This window comes from Phalacrocorax carbo, chromosome 3, assembly GCF_963921805.1.
Source record: "Phalacrocorax carbo chromosome 3, bPhaCar2.1, whole genome shotgun sequence".
NCBI classification, from domain to species: Eukaryota; Metazoa; Chordata; class Aves; order Suliformes; family Phalacrocoracidae; genus Phalacrocorax; species Phalacrocorax carbo.
This window is the reverse complement of record NC_087515.1, coordinates 84,099,074-84,118,321: the sequence shown is the minus strand read 5'-3', so window position 1 is coordinate 84,118,321 and position 19,248 is coordinate 84,099,074. Positions and strand designations below refer to the sequence as shown.

Below are 19,248 nucleotides of genomic sequence, written 5' to 3'. Positions count from 1 at the left end.
CATACAGACTGAAGAATATGCTTATTTCCATTCTAGGTTGATCAGCTGCTGCATCTCCTTATGGAAGCCTTATTAGTTACCCTTGGCAAGCCAAAGGGACTGAAACAGGCAGAAGGAATGAAATCCACTAGCAAAAACTGTAGAAGACCTGGGCTGTTGGAAAAACGTAGTCACTCTGCCTTCCTCTTCTGCCCATGAGTCAAAACACGGAAGGCTGAGCCAATTCTGCCTTGTCACTTGCTTCCTGAACGACAAGGAAGGTCAGCTAGGTCTCCCTGATGAAAGATCTGGTGTGTCTACCACCAGGCACAGCAGCAAGCCAGAAACCCACTACATACAGCTCTGGCATGCACATGCCAGCTCTGGTGAGTGCCCTGCAGGAATCCTATTCTCTTTCTTTAAATCTGTGAGTACTCTCAGCAGGTCTACAAGTCAAATGGCTTTTGCTGAAAATATTTCCCTCATGGTTATTACTGTAGGGCCGACACAAATGTTAGTCTTCTAGGAATGATGATTTGGTCTGAATAAAAATAAATAAGTCTTGATTAGTTTTGAAAAGAAAAAGTGATTATGCATATAAAGAATGCCCAAAATTTAGGAAGAGGCTGAAGAACTATGAGAAAGCCTACAAGCTATGTTTTAGGCCTACTAAACTAGTATGTAAACCTTATGTATATGACTAAGCTGCATTCATCTTGGACCTTTCAAGAGAGTATAGTGTAATGTCAACTTAGCATTTAGCATATCTTTGTGAAACAGAAATCCAGGTCTAGTTCCAAAGCAAGCGTGCACGCACCCACACACACACGCACGCACCCCCCCACCATGGTGTAAGTACTCACCATGACGCAGCTGCCCAGGCTGAGGTGCTGCAGCTCCGAGCAGAAGTTCAGAATACTGAGCAGGGCTGTTTGCTGCCATGGGGGAACACATCAGAAGGAAACATGAGAAGGGAAACAAAGAGAAGAGGTCAATTAGACATTAAAGGCTGTCACCACATTTCCTGAAATACAGCTCAAAACTCTGTTACAGACACCACAAATGCCACTTAATGAGTCCCTGGGTACTCTACCCATTGACTGGCTTAAAGCAACAGTAATCGTTACAAACCTTTATGCAAGTCACTTTGGATGTGGTTTTGCATTGACCTGAAGATACCTACACACCCATGACCTATCCGCTCATTTCCCATAGGAAAGCTGCTGCTGAAGTGTGGCAAGTTCAAATAACAGGCAAGGCCAGCCCGGAAACACAGAGGGCTGGCGACATACCAGAGCAACAGCGGAGGCTCTGACATTCGCTGATCAGCGGCAGCCTGATGGAACTGCCAATAGAGCTGCGCAGCATCAGGACCGAACTGGTGACTTTAATGTCAAAGGAGTCTCCGTGCTGACAAGGATGCTGACAACCATTGAGCACCTGTCACTATTTGCATGCATACTGAAACAGATATAACGTGTATTTTACAGTCATGTTCCTGCCATTTAACATGGCCATTCTTTTCAGAAAGTACTGCACGTTGCTCGGCCTGAAATTGGACTGCAACATCAGATGCATCTTACAAAATCTAAAGTATACGGCTGTTCTGTTCCACGACAAGGGAAAAATCACGTGTTTTTATTTGTGTTTCTAAGACAGAGAAAAGACCTCTTCTGCATTGTCTGTAGCCATATTTTGTTTTGCAGTTGGAAATACAGACAGTGCAAAAAAGAACATAGCCTGGGATTCACATCAAATAGCTGTGAATCAATCTTAAAAGATCCACCGCTTTGTTAGGACTTTGTAATGTATGAGCTTGAAAACAGGAGTAAGTTTCACAGTATATTAACAATACAAATCTTTGGATGTCTACAGGATATACACTAGTTTCTAACAAAAAAAATCCAAGCAATATATAAGGGACAAAATAATCTACTACTAATAAGCAGAATTCCTAGAAGAACATTAGTCAACAGTATTTGTATGTAGTATACAAATAGTATAATTTATACATAATATATATATAATGTATATATATGTATATATATAATTTATACATATATATAATTAGGTAGTATAATTTATACACATATATATTTTTTTAAATATAAATTTACATGTTTTCAGGTAGTTTATAGTAAAATGCTTTACTTAGCTTCCTCAGTTTGTTATATTCTAATGAAACGTGGCAGGAACATGATGTTCTGTCATACCACTGTGAAGACATATCTGATCCCTTGCACTGAAAGGCTGGCAGACACAGAACAGGGACATAGTCTGGGGTACTGATGGTGGCCATTTCAGACACCTAATATAGGCGCCTCCAGGGAGCCATTAGAAACACCCAACACTTGACATGTATGGAACCTCAGCTTCTGGCTTGGTCTTCTAAGATTTGATTTCCCAAAAGGCAGCCTAAATGCAGACACCCTGAGTAAGCCTTCCTCACATATATCTTTGCAGGGATCTTACAAAGCCACTGACTGCTTGCTTGCTTTACTTTCATTCATGTTTTTAAAGAAAAACGTAGCTAAGGCATTAAACAAAGGCATTAAAAAAGTCATTATTAAAGAGGTAACACTTAAGAACACTTTAAAGCTAGGAAATGTGTAAATACCCAATATGTTTTAAATAACATACTTATTAAGCAAATGTTTCATTTGGATCATTACACCTGAATAAACAAGTAACTCCAAGAGAATGAGACAGAGTCTTTACTATTTAACTCGGTGAAAGCTATGAGCTTTAGAACCTACTCAGGTGCCAAATTACAAGCAAAATCCCCAAACAAACCTTAAATGTCAGAGCTAAATAAGTCAGTTTCTGACTGCACACACAGTTCTAAACAGGGTTTCTGCAGGTATTCAGGTGACTCCACAGGAAAGTCAAATACCTTGATGCATTCTACTACAGTTTTTAGAAATGGTTTCCAGACTGGAATTTAAACACTGGCCTGAAAGGATGTGAAGCAGCAATATCTTTCCTTAATTGACATAAATGGTGCAAAAGTGAACGGTCATTCTGACCAGCTCATAGGATGTGAGATCAATTTCATACTTCCTCTTCTTCAGAGAGGGGTAAAATAGGTAGGAAGACTAATATTCATAATTATCTTGATTAGGTAACTGAGCTACTTCTGTTAACTTGAACAGGAATTTATGTATACCTTTTTTTAGTCCCTCTCTAATATGAGGCGTTGCTTCCTGTATTGATATGCACCGAGTCCGCATTTTCAATGGTCTTTTCACAATCTATAAAACCTAAAGTATTCTTTTAAACAATTATTTTAAAACTCCAAACAATAAAAAAAAAAAGCACTAGGAACGGGGGTAATAGAAGGGAGCCTGGTAGAACACCATGTCACACTGTCACAAATCATGCCAAGTCAAGCCCAAGAGTAAACAACTACTTACTTCACATTAATTATACTGCCTATATTAACTCCTCTTCTGGGGTGCATATATGCCTACACACAACAAATCAGATTTCTTTCAGAAGTAGTGTCTGTTCTTCTGTAACTGAGGTGGGGTTTGCATATGTCAAGAATGAAGAAAAAACCCGTTGTGCGTGCCTAGTTGTGCCTCAGTCAATTGAGAATCCAGGTGGCAAAGGACATGAAAATAGCAGGAGAGAACGGCAGCTCACAGAATCCATATGCACTACATGTAGAAGGACTATCATTGTAATAACCTGTCTGTTTCAAGCCATCTGTCTGTACAATTCATCTCTCTGACTTGTAATACTGGATGAGTGATAGCAGTCCTATTTAAGCAAAGGAGAAGAGCAAGGCAATCACCCGACCCTGAAGCTGTAGCACAGGCCAAACTTCTGATGTTAGAGTGCTTTACAAGAGGAGCTAAGAGGCCACCTAAACTCTGGATCAGTGAGCTTTAGCTTGGAAAGAGTCTAATTTCACTTTCTCAGCCAAGCGGAGACAGACAAATGAAAGCCTCATGTAATGCCATTCTTGAGCCTAGTAGCCAAAACATATACAGTTTGGAAATTTGAGTTTTCCCTGAACCAAAGGTAAGGTTTGGCTTCATACCAGCTCCCCTTTACACAGGCTGAGAAAAGAGTGGATGATTTAAAAAACGAACAAACAGAAAAACAAGCCCAAAAAACAAAACACCAAAACAAAACAAAAAGCTCCACTCTGGAAACAAGGTAAGAAATACTTTTTCTTTGCGGAGTAATGTATGGCATGGCTTCAGTGATCTAAATGTCTCCTGCCATCCAAGCCAAAACAAAACCTATTAAACAAATAATTTTTATAAGACGGCACAGACAACAGGAAGAGTCAGAAGGGACCAAATACAATAGTCTGCTCTATCCTCCATTCCCAGGAAAAGGTCTTTTCAGATGAAGAAAACACACAGTGCAGGAGTTGCTTTAAGAGAGGAGACTCTGACATCAAACTGATGAGAAGGATATGATACTGCTGCTAAACACAACCTTACAGAGCAGGTTACAGAAATATTTTAGGCCATGGCAGTTAGTCCTAAACCTCAGAAAACGGAAGCAGACTGCCTGAAAAGCCTCTGAAGTCTTTATGAACAGATCAGACAAACATCTGTCAGAAAGGACATCAATAAAGTTGATCCTGCCTTGGACAAGAGATGAGACTACCGCTTGAAATCCTAACTTACTCCACATGAGAGAGGTGAGAGGTCTGTCCAAACATGGAAGTCCTCCACTCCGTAACACAGACCAGCCTGGAAGACATTTATATGTTGTGTATGCTTCAACTATATAGCTGATACTGAAGTAACCTGTATCCTACCTGCCTTTGTTAAGACCTCAGATATCACACTTAAGTTTTGACTTGGATGTTGCAAGAGTGTTGCTGGTTTGAACAGACAACACATCAGTGGAGAAACCAAATACTGGTGCCAGAGTAATACACTTGGCAAGACTGAATCTTGATTTTTTTTTGCATTCATGATCCAGCAGGAAGTGCAAATCTTTTCTGATGTTAGTACGATAAGGAAAGCATCCAACAGATAGCCTGAGCTCAAAATCCATTTAAACAGAAAACCTTTCTGTTTGTGGCAGATGTGGCTCACCTGTGGAAGATGCACTTTGAATATCTGACCATCTACTCATTGCAGTTTCACTGTCAAGTAGCCAGAGATTAAAAAAAAACAAACCAAAAAACCACACAAAACTACAAACCAACCAAAACAAGAGGTTTTAAAAAAATACAAATGATGCACTATAATATGGCTACCATGTAATGGCTGCGCTGTAATAAAAGGCATGAAAATAAGTTCACCACAGTGTGCCTCTGGAATATTAAAGGAAGACAAACAACAAAGTTTTACTTTCAGGGTTGGGATAGGGAAGAAACAGTCTGCACCTTTTTATAAACTTTCTTTTTATAGAGAAATCTTTAAAACTACTTTTAAATTGTTACTTTTTATGCTGGGAACAAACAACGGGCTGTTTTTTCCCCTTCTCAGAAGAACTGTGTCTGACAGAAGTTGGGAATTCTTCCAGCCCCTCAGTGAAACAACTTGAGAGCCTAAATCTTTTAAAAGACTCTTATTCTCCTGCAATTTTTTCTTCAAATTTTACAATGAAGTGAACACTGAAAGTAATCTTAAAAAGTCTCATTAAAGACTGCTTCCTGCCTTCCTTAAATATGTTTTCCCTTGCTTGCTATGTTTTTAATCAGAGCTACTAATTCTCTAGTTAACCTCTTTGTCAAGAAAAAATTGAATTATGCAGGACTTAAATTTTGGGGGTTTTAACATAAAAAAAATTAAGTTAGGGGTAGAAAAAAAAAATCCTTTAATACCCGACCCTGTTGTATTGTGTGAGATGACAAAGTTGGGTTTTTTTTTTCTTATCATTTCCAGATGACATCATCATCTCTAGCCCTCCCTGCCCTATCCCCCTCAACCCGTCTTCTCCACTTATATTCAAATACTTATATAATGTTAGCTGCAGGCAGATATCAGATAACATGCCTACATTTGCAAGCCCACTACAACAAGAATAGCGCATTTTTCCACAATATCAAAGACCACAATTTCTTTTTCATATTTCTGTTACTTACCTCTCCATCAAAAAATGCATCTTGCAGAGCCTTTGCAGTGAGTTGCCTTTGCATATAAATTTATGAGGTTGTTATATTTAATAACAGATTCTATCACAGTATTTACCCATGTTTCTAGGTAGCATTTTCATCTTACTCTACAGATCTATGTTAAAATATTGTAAAAAATATTTGCTTTTAAGTTAGAATCAGGGTCATTGGGACTATATTAACCAATTGTCCTGGATAACACATTTAGAAAAGCCTATTCCACAAACAATTACTTTTTCAAGAGACAAACAGGAAAAGCATCAAAAGATTTGATCAGCCAGCTAGTAAAGAATTGTGAAACCCCGAATATCCAGTACCTAATCACCAGCTATCACATGCTGTTTGCGTACAAATCAAATTTACATTTCTCAAAACATTTAGCTAAGAGTCAATACAGTAATTAGACAAGTACTATAGGACAAACGGTCAGTATGCATTTGATACTATGCTGTTACATTTTAGGGAGCCTATTTATCTGACAGAACACCTGACAATATTATTCCATTTAGTAACAACTAATAATCTGAGTGAAAACCCAAGACACAAGAGTCAACCTTGCCTGAATGAGGAGGGGTAGATGTGGTAACAAGGAGGTAACTCTGCAGGGTACTCTAAGTATTCTGTCTTCCTAATAAAAGTCAGAGTCAATGACTTTTGAATTAATTCCTTAAAATTCTTGGAACCTGAGAAGCAGAGGGAAAGGAGAACTGGAGAACTACAGACTGAGGCCAGACCAATGAAATCTTCCATGTCTCTCTCAGCCCATCAGTCACATCCATATTCTTAGAAGCTGATCCTTCAAGCAGAGGATATTCTCAGAATATTCTCAGAACTGCACAGAAAGCTTCCTCAGTTCACGATCTAGGCAGGAGCTTCCCTTTTGTTCCCAAAAGGTTTACATTTACAGCAAGGGAGGTTGGGACCAGCTGACTCAGCCAAACACACAATTGTGGGAACAGATTAGATCAAAACATTTCAAACTTCGACACACACATCATGAGCGCTACTTCTAACACTGCAGAGACAAACCCCCTTCCTGTACAACTGCCTTGTCCTGCACACACATTACTGTGTACGAAATTACTTTGGGAATTCCCCTTATAGGTAACGCAAGGCCTCCAACATGTCACAGACTATAATTATTCTGTTGAAGTGATTCATACCGCATATATAAAAGACATGAGAAGTCCGAATCATGTCTTTCTGCATGCAGTCACAAAATGAAGATGATACAGAAATAAGCAAGTTAACATGCCAAACTGGTTAAGAATTCCTTCCTTAAAATAGTAAAAAATATCCACCAAGTTATCACAAGTAAAACCAAACCTCTTAATGTTGAACATACACGCATGAAGGATCCCATGATGAAAAGCTGACTATCAAGTTGATAGGAAAGCAGAGAGGAAGGAAACCAGCACTTGCTTTAAGAAAACTACAAACAAGCTCTTGGCAAATCAAGAAGAGAAATCACGTGCAAGGTACTACTTGACATTGAGATAACAGTCTCACACAGCTTATTTATTGGAATCAAGTAATCTGAATCAAAAGGGTGTCTTGGCGGTTTTTACAGAATGGCCTGACTACCGGAATCAAGGCCAAACTTTTTGGAAGGGCAGACTAGTGACTACAGGTTTATCCCCTTCCCAATTTCACATCAATAGTTCAAATGTTAAGTAGGAGAGGTCTTACTAAAGGACAACAGCCATATCCGGCTTTTCACCAAGGACGTGTTTCTGAAGAGAGCAACGGTTCGTGATTCTGTGAGCAGCAAAGTAGTTTTCCCCCCATAAGAATTAACATAATAGAGGGGGGACATGCACAGACCTAAGAAATAGATGCTGGTTTAATACAGAGAGGTCACACATATGATGTGATCATCACCTGAGAGATGCGATGGCTTTTAAACTGGCTTTAAAACACCATCCATGCCATATGTGGTCTCTGGGCATTTCAGTGGTGTGCGTTAAGTCCCTACATACATGCACGCACTCTGAATTCTTACAAGAAATAGTGCTTTATCACCAGCCAAATTCAGCTGCTTCATCTGCAAGACTGAACACCTGACAGAAACCTCCTCCTAAGGGGAACACCTTCACTGCCTCTTTTGAGGCAGTTACACTTCCATCATTATCACTATCCTCCTCAAGATTTCTCAAAGTCAGACAAACCAGTCAAAAATGAAGGATGGAAAACCAGGGAAATTCGACTAGCAGAGCAAAATACCAGGTGACTGGCAGCAGAGCTCAAGCAACGGCCCGAGAAGCGACAGACAGCAGAGCACTGCTGTAGCTGGGCACGGCCCCACCACCCGGAAAGCAAGCTTTCCTGAAGCCCGTTCACCTCCCTTGGGGCAGGCACTCCCACACAACAGCTGGCAGAAGTTTTCCTGCCAAGCTCCACATCTCTCAACATGAACCTTTCAGACAGAAAAAGGCTGCCGTGGTCCACTGCCCAGCCTCTGGAGAGAGAGCCCTTCCTCAAAAGGCCAGCTGAAGGAAACATCCTGAACTGTCCTCCTCCATACGGCAGCTTCCCCTCCCTTTATTACAAACTGACATATACAACTTTTACTAAAATATTTCAGAAAGTGAACAAAACTGCTTCTAATTTCAGGGAGAATAATTGAGACACTAAACGTTAATTCTGTGTTAGGGTTTCCAGAAATACTTAGTGAATAGTAACTGCTACATGTCCCTGTGTAAAGCCGAGACAAGGAATCTTGATGGCAGCACATCACTGGATTAATTTCTTTTAGACTGCAGCTGCTACTATATGTGACTAAGGTATCTTTGGAATGATGATTTCCATATGTAAAAACTGGATGAAAAGATGTTCTAGTAAGACTCCTTGAAAAAAAAAAACACAAACCCAACCAATCCTCTCCCCCCACCCCACCCCAACAACACAGCTCAGCAACCGAGAGAAAGTTCTTCCCTCTAATTTTGGCTTCTAATAGGAAAAATACTGCAGAATTCATTGGTGTTTTCCACCACGTATTTGAATATATACAATTACTATTTACCACAGTCTTTATGTTAAGCCAGTGAAGTTCTGTTTCACAGTCACCACACCAAAAAGTTTTACCATAGTAGAACTACCTGGGGTAAAAAAGCCCAACCACCCAAACAGGCAAAACCTCAGATGAAAGCAGACAATTTTATTTCAATCTGAGTGCTGCTACTGCTACAAGTATTTGTAATTACAATCACCTCATGCAAATGTAAAAGGTAATCTTGTTAAGATTGTCAAAAGTAATTAAAAATCTATAAAAATTCAGACTGCTACTTTTTTCCTCCCTTTGGTATTATATAGCACAAGAAGAAAGCCCAAAATCAACTTTTTGGGTGTGGGGTTTTTTTTGGCGCAGTCTGTGAAAGAACTATGTCAGAAATTACTTGGCATCTTCTATTCTAATACAGCAAAAAACCCCACATCAGATGCAAAGCCAGAATCCTGTACACTTCTATTAAACCATTCAGTTTGAAAGGTTCAACAGGGCAAATCAGTTTTGACCATAAAAAATAAAAAAAACCTACTTCATGAATTTCAAGGTATTGTATCTCGGCATCTAAAAACCAACCTGCAATAGTCCCAAAAATAAATTCTTCTCACAGAAAGAAGAATTGTAATATATCAATAATGCAGAAACAAAAGGTATAGTAATGGTAAAATACAGTTCTTATCTAAATCTACCCCAGCAAAGAAACTGTAAAATGTGTGTCTGGTCTTCCCTCAAACAGTATTTTAAGGCATCAAGACAATTTCAGTTATGTCCTTGTTTGTACTATGATATTCTGAAACAACTATGTTAAAGATAAAAGGTAATTTGAGAGGTTTAGAGAGATGAGATGTGTGCTTATAATCACATGAGAGTCATAGGTTCAACCAGTTAAAAAAGAACACAAAACAGATTTTAGATACTTATACAGTGCTACCTTTAGTTTTCAGGAAGTATTCACGCCTCTTGGCTTCACAGAAAGCACTCATTTTCAGACTACTAAGATTTTGAGTTCTAAGGATAAATACTTATCCTCAGTATCTGATTTTTGACAGAAAGAACATGTCTTAGGATAGTACATGAACATTCAATAACACACAAAATGCATCATATATTGTTTCTGGAAAGTAAAATTGGATCTAGAGGTCTACAAAGCTATTCAAATCGTTCTTTTGATTTCATCTATTTTCACTTGTCTGTATGTTAGTTCTGCGTTACATGAAATGTTACAGAAAATGCCAGTTACTGAAAATGGTGAGAATCATATGCCAAATTAGAACTAAATGGTGTCCGAATTTGTTTTATGCTTAAGTCCTTCAGTTCCCTGAGCTAACCGGTGCCATTTAATGAGGAAATAAGTAGAAGAGGTCACTTCATCCTTTACAAGGCAGTTTTTCTGGCCTTTAGGAAGAGCAAGATATCCATGTAGTGCCAGAGATGACCACTGAAAGCCTCCAATCATTTAGTTCACAGAAATGCTTATACCTCTTAAACAGGCTTTTTTAGCAATCCTATTCTCAATTTTCCCAGCAGAAAAAGGCTAAGCTTTGTAACTAAACTTCCTGCAACTTAGAAAAGCATGTATTCAAGGTACAGTATTTCAAGTCCTTATATGCACCTCTGTATGAAGCACCCTATATAGTACTATACATAGATTATCTCAAAAAGTCTTCTGTATATCTATCCTCAAACCACAGCTACGAAATGAGAAAGTTGCTATTACACAAATGTTACTGATGGGAGAAGCATAGCATACAGAAACAGTGCATTTGACAGCTGGCTGTTGTCCTGGTCACAGATCAGAACAAAGCTCATGGGTTAAGCCCTTGTCTAATGCCATCAGCCCCAAGTCACAGAATCACAGAAGAGCTGAGTGCTGGAAGGGACTTCTGGAGACTGTTTAGCCCAGCCCACCTGGCTCCAGCTCAGCTGGGCTCGCCAACCAGACTGAACAAAGCTGTCAGAGAGAGGAGCCAGTCCCTTTTGTATCTTCTCAATTGATGTTTGCAGAAGGGGATAATTCTCGCCTCCTCACCCCCTTTATTACCACAATCACATATGTACTTAAGTGATGCCTTATGGAGAGAGACATTAATGTAGACAATTATCATTTATAGACTCAAAATAAGTATGGCAGCAAAACCATTTTTCTATAACCTGGCATTAGAACGGGAAGTCTGTTCTCCTCAAGCATCCATCCAGCTACCACCTTGGAAGATAAAACATGGAAAGAAACATGATGGAAAGGGTGAAAACTGGAATATATTTGTTAAAAGTCAGCTTCCCCCTCCTTCCTGCCTCCCCACAATGTACTTGGATTATTGGACCATTTTTGAGATGAAGAACTGGACAGTGATAAAACTTTTGCCTCCAAAACTTTATGACACAAGGTTTCAGAACAGATGCAGTATGAACACTGTATGAGCAGCAAGTAAGAGGAGAACGAGAATACATGGAAATGAAGATGGAACGAACCTCATTACTGAGTGCAGATGTAGCCTTTCAAGAGTCAAAACACTTGCCTCCTCACAAATAGGCGCAGTGTAATTTGCAAGGGGCACCTTTTTGTTCTCTACAGCTGCTTGGCAGTGCCAGGGACACAGCAGGGACTGGGACACAGCAACACAGCAATTACTGAATTAATTCAATAAAATTAGTCGTCTCTGTAGTTAACTCAATTACTGTATTTTGGTTTTGCTTCATTTGGTCAAATTATGCCCTCCCTTATGGCTGCAAATCTGTTTTACACCTTCGTTCTTCCCCCTCACTCTTCACATTACAGACTGAAATGACCAAATTCAGCCCTATGAGCCTGACAAGGGATCAGAAGGCACCATTAAGGCCATGTATTGCATGATTACTTGTCACTGGCTCAACCTCCTTCCAAGAACCTACTTTCTAGCTAAAGGATTTCACTTCTCCCCGCCCCTCCCATTTGTTTGCAACTCTTAATCCTAAAGATCTGTACCCAAGCCCATGGAGTTTTGTCCAAGCTGAAAAACCTCAGACAATAGCTCTCAGAAGTATATCATAACCCATAACAGGTTATTTCTGAAAACTCTACTGGATGATTTTATGGCAGCATTAACTGCTTCATTGATCATGGCATAAGAAAACAAGGACTGTTACATTTACTGCTAAGATTCTTATGCCTCTTCTTGGTATCTAAAATTTCCAGTGTCTTCTCTTACAGCTGCTCAAGTTCCAAATTTGTTCTTGGTCAAAGATATCAGAGATATAATTTATAAATTTGCCTTAAAATGTGTACAAAACAAAGTCCTTTGTCCATTGTAACTGAATTTAAACTTAGTTCATTTTGTATTTCAATTATAATTGTAATACAAACTTTAAAAACGTTTTCTTCACACATTATAAAGAATTCAGAATATCAAGCAACATGAAATATATAATCTCACAGTAAAATTTACACCCAGCAGTAAGGAGGGAGACTGTCCAGTTCTCTACTGTAATAGTGGCTTTGGCTTCTTTAAAATACAGTTTTGGCTGCATTATTTATCTGGATGGAATAACTCATGATAAGTATTAAATCAAGATAATATTCATACTCAAATCAAAGACATGCACTGCCAATTACTGTATACAATAATACCTTCATTGTTCATCATATTCTTTAAATGTATCAATTCCAACAAGTGCTTAAATTATGCTGTGAATACACTCTCAATGAATAAGCCTTAAGGATTCATGTATCAGCAAATACCAAAACCACCACAAAAATCTCACAAGTATAATAGTGGTCTTGAGCTAGCAGAAATTACATTTATAAAATGTTTGGATTAGCTTCTCAAAGCAAGTTACAGATTATTTCAAGCATATACAGAATCAAAAACCCTTTAAAAATCAACTTAAAGCACTGCAAAAATGAGCTGCATTTAGCAGGGAGGAATACAGTGATGCAGGACATTTTTTTTTCCATTGTTTGGCCTGGAACAAGTTACTGAAAGTCACGGGACCTTCCTCCTTGTAACAGAGAGGCTGGAATAATTTCAGTGTGTTGGAAGCTTCCCTTTCAGAGGTTTGAAACAGACTTTGTTTACAGAAACTTGCACTCAATAAGTCAAGGAAATAACATTATATATGGCCTTAAGAATCAGAAGAGTTAGGACCAAAGACCATAAACTCCTCCAGATGGTACAGCTATCTTCTAAAACAGCAATGCAGTGCTTTTAGTGCCAGAGATAGTAAGTAGCAGAACACCAGAATTGCCCATTACACTAAAAATGTACACTTTGGAGCTTTGATTACAGAGACAACGGGAATATTTTTCAAATACAAAACCTATACAAAGAAAACAGGTAAAATAACAAGGAAGTGTCATAACAATTGCTCAGATGATTACATATGTTGTCAGTTTTATTAAGCTTGTTTTCTTCAAAATATGTTTTTCTGTACCTAACAGTGGTTAATTTTCTGCAGAGTGTTTTCTCAGAATTCATCCATTAGTGCCATAATAATCATATAAACAGACAGGTACGACAAATACTTTAAATCTTAAAAGCAATTCCTCTTTTTTTGGCATGGAAAAACAACCCAAAAAATAAAAGGAAAGAGTACTGCAAGATGTAGCCTGAGTAGAGAGATTCTACACCTGGGCAGGTACATGGGAGTTTGTGTTTAATCAAAATCTCATTTGTTTTATTAAAATGTTAATGCTGTACTTTGTAAAGCATCAGGCAAAAGCACAAACAGCTTTATCAACACGCTGACAAGAAGGATGGAAAAAACTTCATCCCATATCCTATGTTACTTAATCACACGCCCAAATTCACAACGAAAAGAACAAGTTGTACTATTTACCCAGATGTTCTCTAATACAACACTGCATTTTCAACAGAGATTGACAACCGTGGAGTAGAAAATGACCCCCTTAACACTGGCATCACAAATAACTTGCAGAGGGGGGCCCTCCTTTAAAAGTCAATTAGAGCATTAAGTCCTATTTTGCTGCTCTTGTTCTCTTTAGTGTTGACTTTTTTAAAAAACATAACCACTTTCCTTAAATAATTCAACTTAAGTGGTCAGACATAACAATAAATTCACCAGACTGCTTACAGGCATAAAAGGTAGCCCCCCTCCTCATTTGATCTAATTTTACTATGCTTCAATTCCAGCGACTCCCTCTAACTGTGCAGTAAGATACACACAAGGAAAATTATGATAGCCCACTGGAGAACTCATTTTGGTAAACTTTTTACCTAATTGTTCTCTGCATATGCATTCCCTCTTCACATTTTGGTAATTACTTCAAAATCCCCAGTAATATCAGAAACATATCACCCATTTTCACATCAAGGAGGTTAACACAAGATGAACAGGGATGCCATCCTTCTGTCACAATGACAACACATTGATAATTATGGTAGGACTCGTACCTTTACCATTTTAGAATATGATGCGAGAAGAAAATTTAGATCAAGAGACTTGGTGCTTTATTTCGTTTGTTCTTTGGTTTATTTAAAAAAGCAAACCACTGATTGATTTAGGAGAACAGTGGCCTAAATGCAACAAACAGATTCTTCTTTGGGTTTCTTATTTTGAAACAGAACCTTTACAGATGACTGACACACACCTCAGCTCTGTTCTTCTCACTGTCTTTCTTACTTTCGCTTAATAACTACATACTTGCTATCAAGTTGGTGGTTTTCCTTAGTGGATTCATGGCCTCAGATTCTTTTCTCTAAGCAGGTCCCGTTGGCAACAATACAACACCAAGCTCTTGATTAAACATTAACTTTGCTCCCTTTTGTGCTCCTTAGAAGCTCCAACAATGAAGAACCAATAGTAGCAGAAATTTCACAAAAAAATCAAGAACACTACTATATCACAGTTCTTTGGTAAGTTTTAGAGAAGACTAAATCACCTCAGAGCATGCTTGATGAATTTATCTGTCCTGCTTTTTTTGCACCTAGACATTGGTTACTACTTAACATCTCCGTACCAGCTAAAGAGTACAGAAGGAACAGCAGCCTATTTTATACAGAAAAACAAAGATTTGCATTAAGAGAAGCTAATGGCAAGAAAGGTAATGTTATTTCTACAAGCATGTGACTTCTGTATTTCTAATCCTCTAATCTTAATTCTTTCCTTTCTACTTTTCCACCTGTAATGCACAATGTATATTGCTAAGTGGCTTCATATTAACAAGGAACACAAAAGCATCCTCTCCAATTTACCTATTTAAATTTCTAGAAATTTCTCTTCCATGGTTCATTAGGAACAGTGCCTTTTGTTTATACTTATATATAAAATGGAAGCACAACCTTAAGTAAACTTGATTATGAATGAATGTTCTTGTCAGCTCTGAGCAGATGCATGTCCATACAGATGAAAGGCAGAAATGAATCTTCATAATTTAAGGGCTTCAAAGTCAGGAAATCTTTTCCACCTACATTCAATCTAATTTCAAATTCTGTTCAGAAAAGTGATAGCTGAGAAATAACAGTTACCAATCATTTTCAGATGCTACACTATCACAAACACAAAGTCTCAAAGTTTAGAAGTTACCTGAGTAAAATCAAGCAGATTACGATTAATCAACAGGGGAAAAAAATAAAATTATATAATCTTTACCTGTGATACAATGATCTTTTTTGGATCTTAAAAAGCCTTATGAAGTACAGAGCCCATGCTCAAAGTGAGGTAGGGAAATTTATACGATATTTACAGAAAGTCCAGTGAGATACAAACAAAACAGATATGCCCAAGGCATATGTCTATACAAAGCTGTATACAAAAGGCATTTCAAAGCAAGGCTCACCAAATTATTTTTTAGTTTGAAAAAAAATATTAATTGCTTCAATACACAGAGGAACTACCGCAAAGTAACAAGCTACTGAGGGGCACTGGCTTCATGATGACTGCCTGCACACCCCACAGCAAATGCCAATCATGCCAGGTAACCTACCCTTTAATCTAACTACCTTGCATTACCAAATCACCATTACATCCAGCTACCTAGACCTTGGACATAAATGCATGTATGATTTGCCAAAAAAAGGACAATGAGATGCAACTAACTTTGTAACACGTGTATCTGATGTAAACTGCTTACAAATGAAATAAGGTACTAAAACTTCAGATGCCCCTTAGACATCTAGCAGGCCAAACCTATTGTTCCGGCTTCTATTACACTACAGCTTAACATCCCACACAATCCAGTGTCATAACCTCACTTCTGCATACCAAAAGCATAAATAACACACAGGAGGCAAACTCTTCTTAAAATGTTTAATCTAGAACTAAAAGCTAGAAAAACCTGGAGACATATTTCTTCCCCCTTTTTGGAGCTCTACTAAGCAGCTTTCGCAACAAGAGAGGCACAACTATGAGAGCTTCCATGTAAAAGAGAGTAAAAAGGTTGTAATACACGAGTAATGGAGCTAGTGAGAAGTAATGGAACTGCTTCTGATTTTAATTGCTGAATTTACTAGGATACAATGTTTGTAAAATGTAGTGAACCACAGCAGCCTTCTCAACTGTAGCAGGCAAAACCATTCCATCTTACATAGGAAATACATTGCAGCAAACAATAACAATCCTGATTCGGGCACTTGAGTAATTGCATAAAGTAGTAATTTTTACACTGTAAATGAAAAGTATTTTTAAAAAAATTTATGTTCCATGTCTCAAATGCTGCTAATATACAAAGACAGTAGGGATCTAGTGATTAGTAAGTCATTCTAAAGGAGATAATGTTAATAATTACAGTAAGTTACTAAACAGAGTAATTTCCCAATTATATTGCCAAATACAGTCTGTCTGGAGTACGCTTCAAAATAAGAGAAAAGCTTTCATATTTGTGATTTCACTACATTGCTTAAAACAGCTGGTGAAAAAATCACCAGTCTTCCACACAAGTTATAACATTCAGGCTTTTTATTTATTTTTGTTAAAACCAGAAGCTATTTTGAAATATTTTTTTTAAAACCCTATGGTTTTTGAAACCATCCTTGAATTTTCTCAATTTACTTTTGAATTTACATGCAAAATCCTAATTTATTTCTTCATTAATGAAAAAAAATACAGCTTTACCAGGATTGAAAGTATTTACTGCAAAGGTTAAAAATACTTGTTCCTACCTCCACTTTTGTTCGGTAGAGAATGAGACGCTTTAGGCTGCCCATTTTGGCTATGTGGTTGAAAGCCTGAGGTGGTATTTTATCACACGATGAGAGATTTAATTCCTGAAGATTTGGACACATTTCAGTAATAACCTCCAAGCATGTTTCATTCAGGAAATGGCCACAAGACAACTCAAGACGTACCAGTTCAGAGCCACAAACTTTCAGAAACCTGTAAAAACACATTTTAGGTGAAAAATAAACGGGCTTTCAAGTGAGAGTCTGAATTCTGTCAAAACTTTAAGCATGTAAACCAGGAAACAGTTATTTTCAACAATGAAAAGCTTGCAGACCACAGCTCTTCTGTCACCTCTGCTAACTAACAGAAAACATTACTAGGTTGAAGTTAATCAATCATAACCACTCCAAAGAAATTTACTTCTGATTCAAATCTGTACAAATCCAGAAGAGACCAAACTAATTAGGTTTTGAGTTAGAGAGCAATATTCAAAAACCAAAAGGTAGTCTGAGAGTCAAGGCTGTTTCATCAATATTACCTTGATACTGTATATAACCTAGATATCAAACAAAGTTTTAGTCAAATATTCCTTTGTACACATACTTTTTAAGAAACACCGAAGGCTATGTAATGCTATACATGGCATAAGGAGGCTAATGTAACTAAAAGCAGCCTTAAAAAGCAATTCTACCTTGAAAACGAATTGCAGAAGAATCATTGGGGGTGAGAACTACAAAGAGAGCTTTTTATTAAATTAACATTAGTCTTGAAAACTCTGTTGCAATTTAGAAAGTTGGAACATGCTTCCTTCTTGCCATTTAGCCTGAGACAACGGAGCAAAGTACAACACAGATAATGTTTGAAATGCTTCTAAGCAGTCCCCAAAGCCAGTTTTGACAATGGCCTGCAAGTTTCTATCAACAGTTTCATATTTCTCTATCTCGGAAAAATCTGTAAATGTAAAAGTGAGGTTAAACAAACACCTTTAAATGGATGAAATATTCAGAAGTATTTTAAGACTTTCAGAAAAACATCTCATTCCCTTCATTAACAACTCAAAATTGACACTTGGCAGCTGTTCTAGAACACAGAGATTCCGAAGGACTATTTCACAAGACTTTCACTATAATTACAAATATGAGAAGACAAAATATCCAAAATTTAGAAACCTTGATGGTCTGTGCATGAATTGCACCTTCTGACAGATCTTGTGTCAGAAATTCAAGCTCTATTATATCTAATACAAGCTTTAATTAAAAACACAGAATCACAGGTTGGAAGGGACCTCAGGGATCATCTAGTCCACATAAGCTTATGTCCCTTTTCTTTGCAAAGATAACCTTCAAAATATGAATCAGTCACTAGGCTTGTTTGATATTTAACAGGGAAAAAAGCCCCACACATTTGCAATGATTTTGTTATGTTTCTCCAGGAGAAAAACCTAAGTTTCTAACCAAAGGGAGCAGTGAGTTCCCCTTGTTACTTCCTAGAATAATGGAGCTCCTTGTGAGAAAGCATGAAGTAGTTTCTCATAATAAATATTCTGATCTGCTCTATTACCAGTTCTGTCCTACAAAAACCTGCATGCAGACAAAGCAGCTTTAGGTTCTGACACTTTCACTGCAAATTAGTATTACTTTTTGGGTTTAACTGATACACCAGAGACATGGCAATTCTGCTTGCACAAAAACTCCTATTGCTACAATTAAACAGGTACCAGCCTACACAAGACACTGCTCCTGTTGAAACTTAGGAAGACAGAGCTGCTGACCTTAAAAGCCAACACATTCAGGGAGGCACTGCTCAATAACACTAACAGAAGCACAGGACTTGAAGTCCATCTTCCAAGACCCAAGTCTTCAAACCTCTTCCTTTTCTTATTTTTTCGTTACTCACTCAAGTCATACTTGCCATTCATCATCACCTTTCTTTATTCCTTTCATCTTGGACATTACATGGCCTTAGTCTGATTATGCAGATCTTATGCAATATGGAGGGGAAATGAGATTCCAGGGTGGCATCTCCATCCCTGGAAGTTTCCAAGAGTCACCTGAAATCTTGACCGACCTGATCTAGCACTGGG

General features: G+C 37.9%; 1 protein-coding gene across 7 annotated transcripts in view; it reads right to left on the bottom strand.

Annotated features, from left to right (window-relative positions):
- The window catches only part of FBXL4 (F-box and leucine rich repeat protein 4), a 70,594-nt gene that overhangs the window by 18,381 nt on the left and 32,965 nt on the right, over positions 1-19,248 (bottom strand). For all 7 annotated transcript variants that reach the window (XR_010372258.1, XR_010372257.1, XR_010372259.1 and 4 more), the window contains 2 exons: positions 17,165-17,378; positions 843-914 (listed from right to left, as the gene is read on the bottom strand). Coding sequence is in view for 4 of the 7 variants with exons in the window: in XM_064447578.1 (XP_064303648.1) it covers positions 843-914; positions 17,165-17,378 (286 nt within the window). In the remaining 3 variants the exon portion in view is untranslated. The remainder of the gene's footprint in view (positions 1-842; positions 915-17,164; positions 17,379-19,248) is intronic.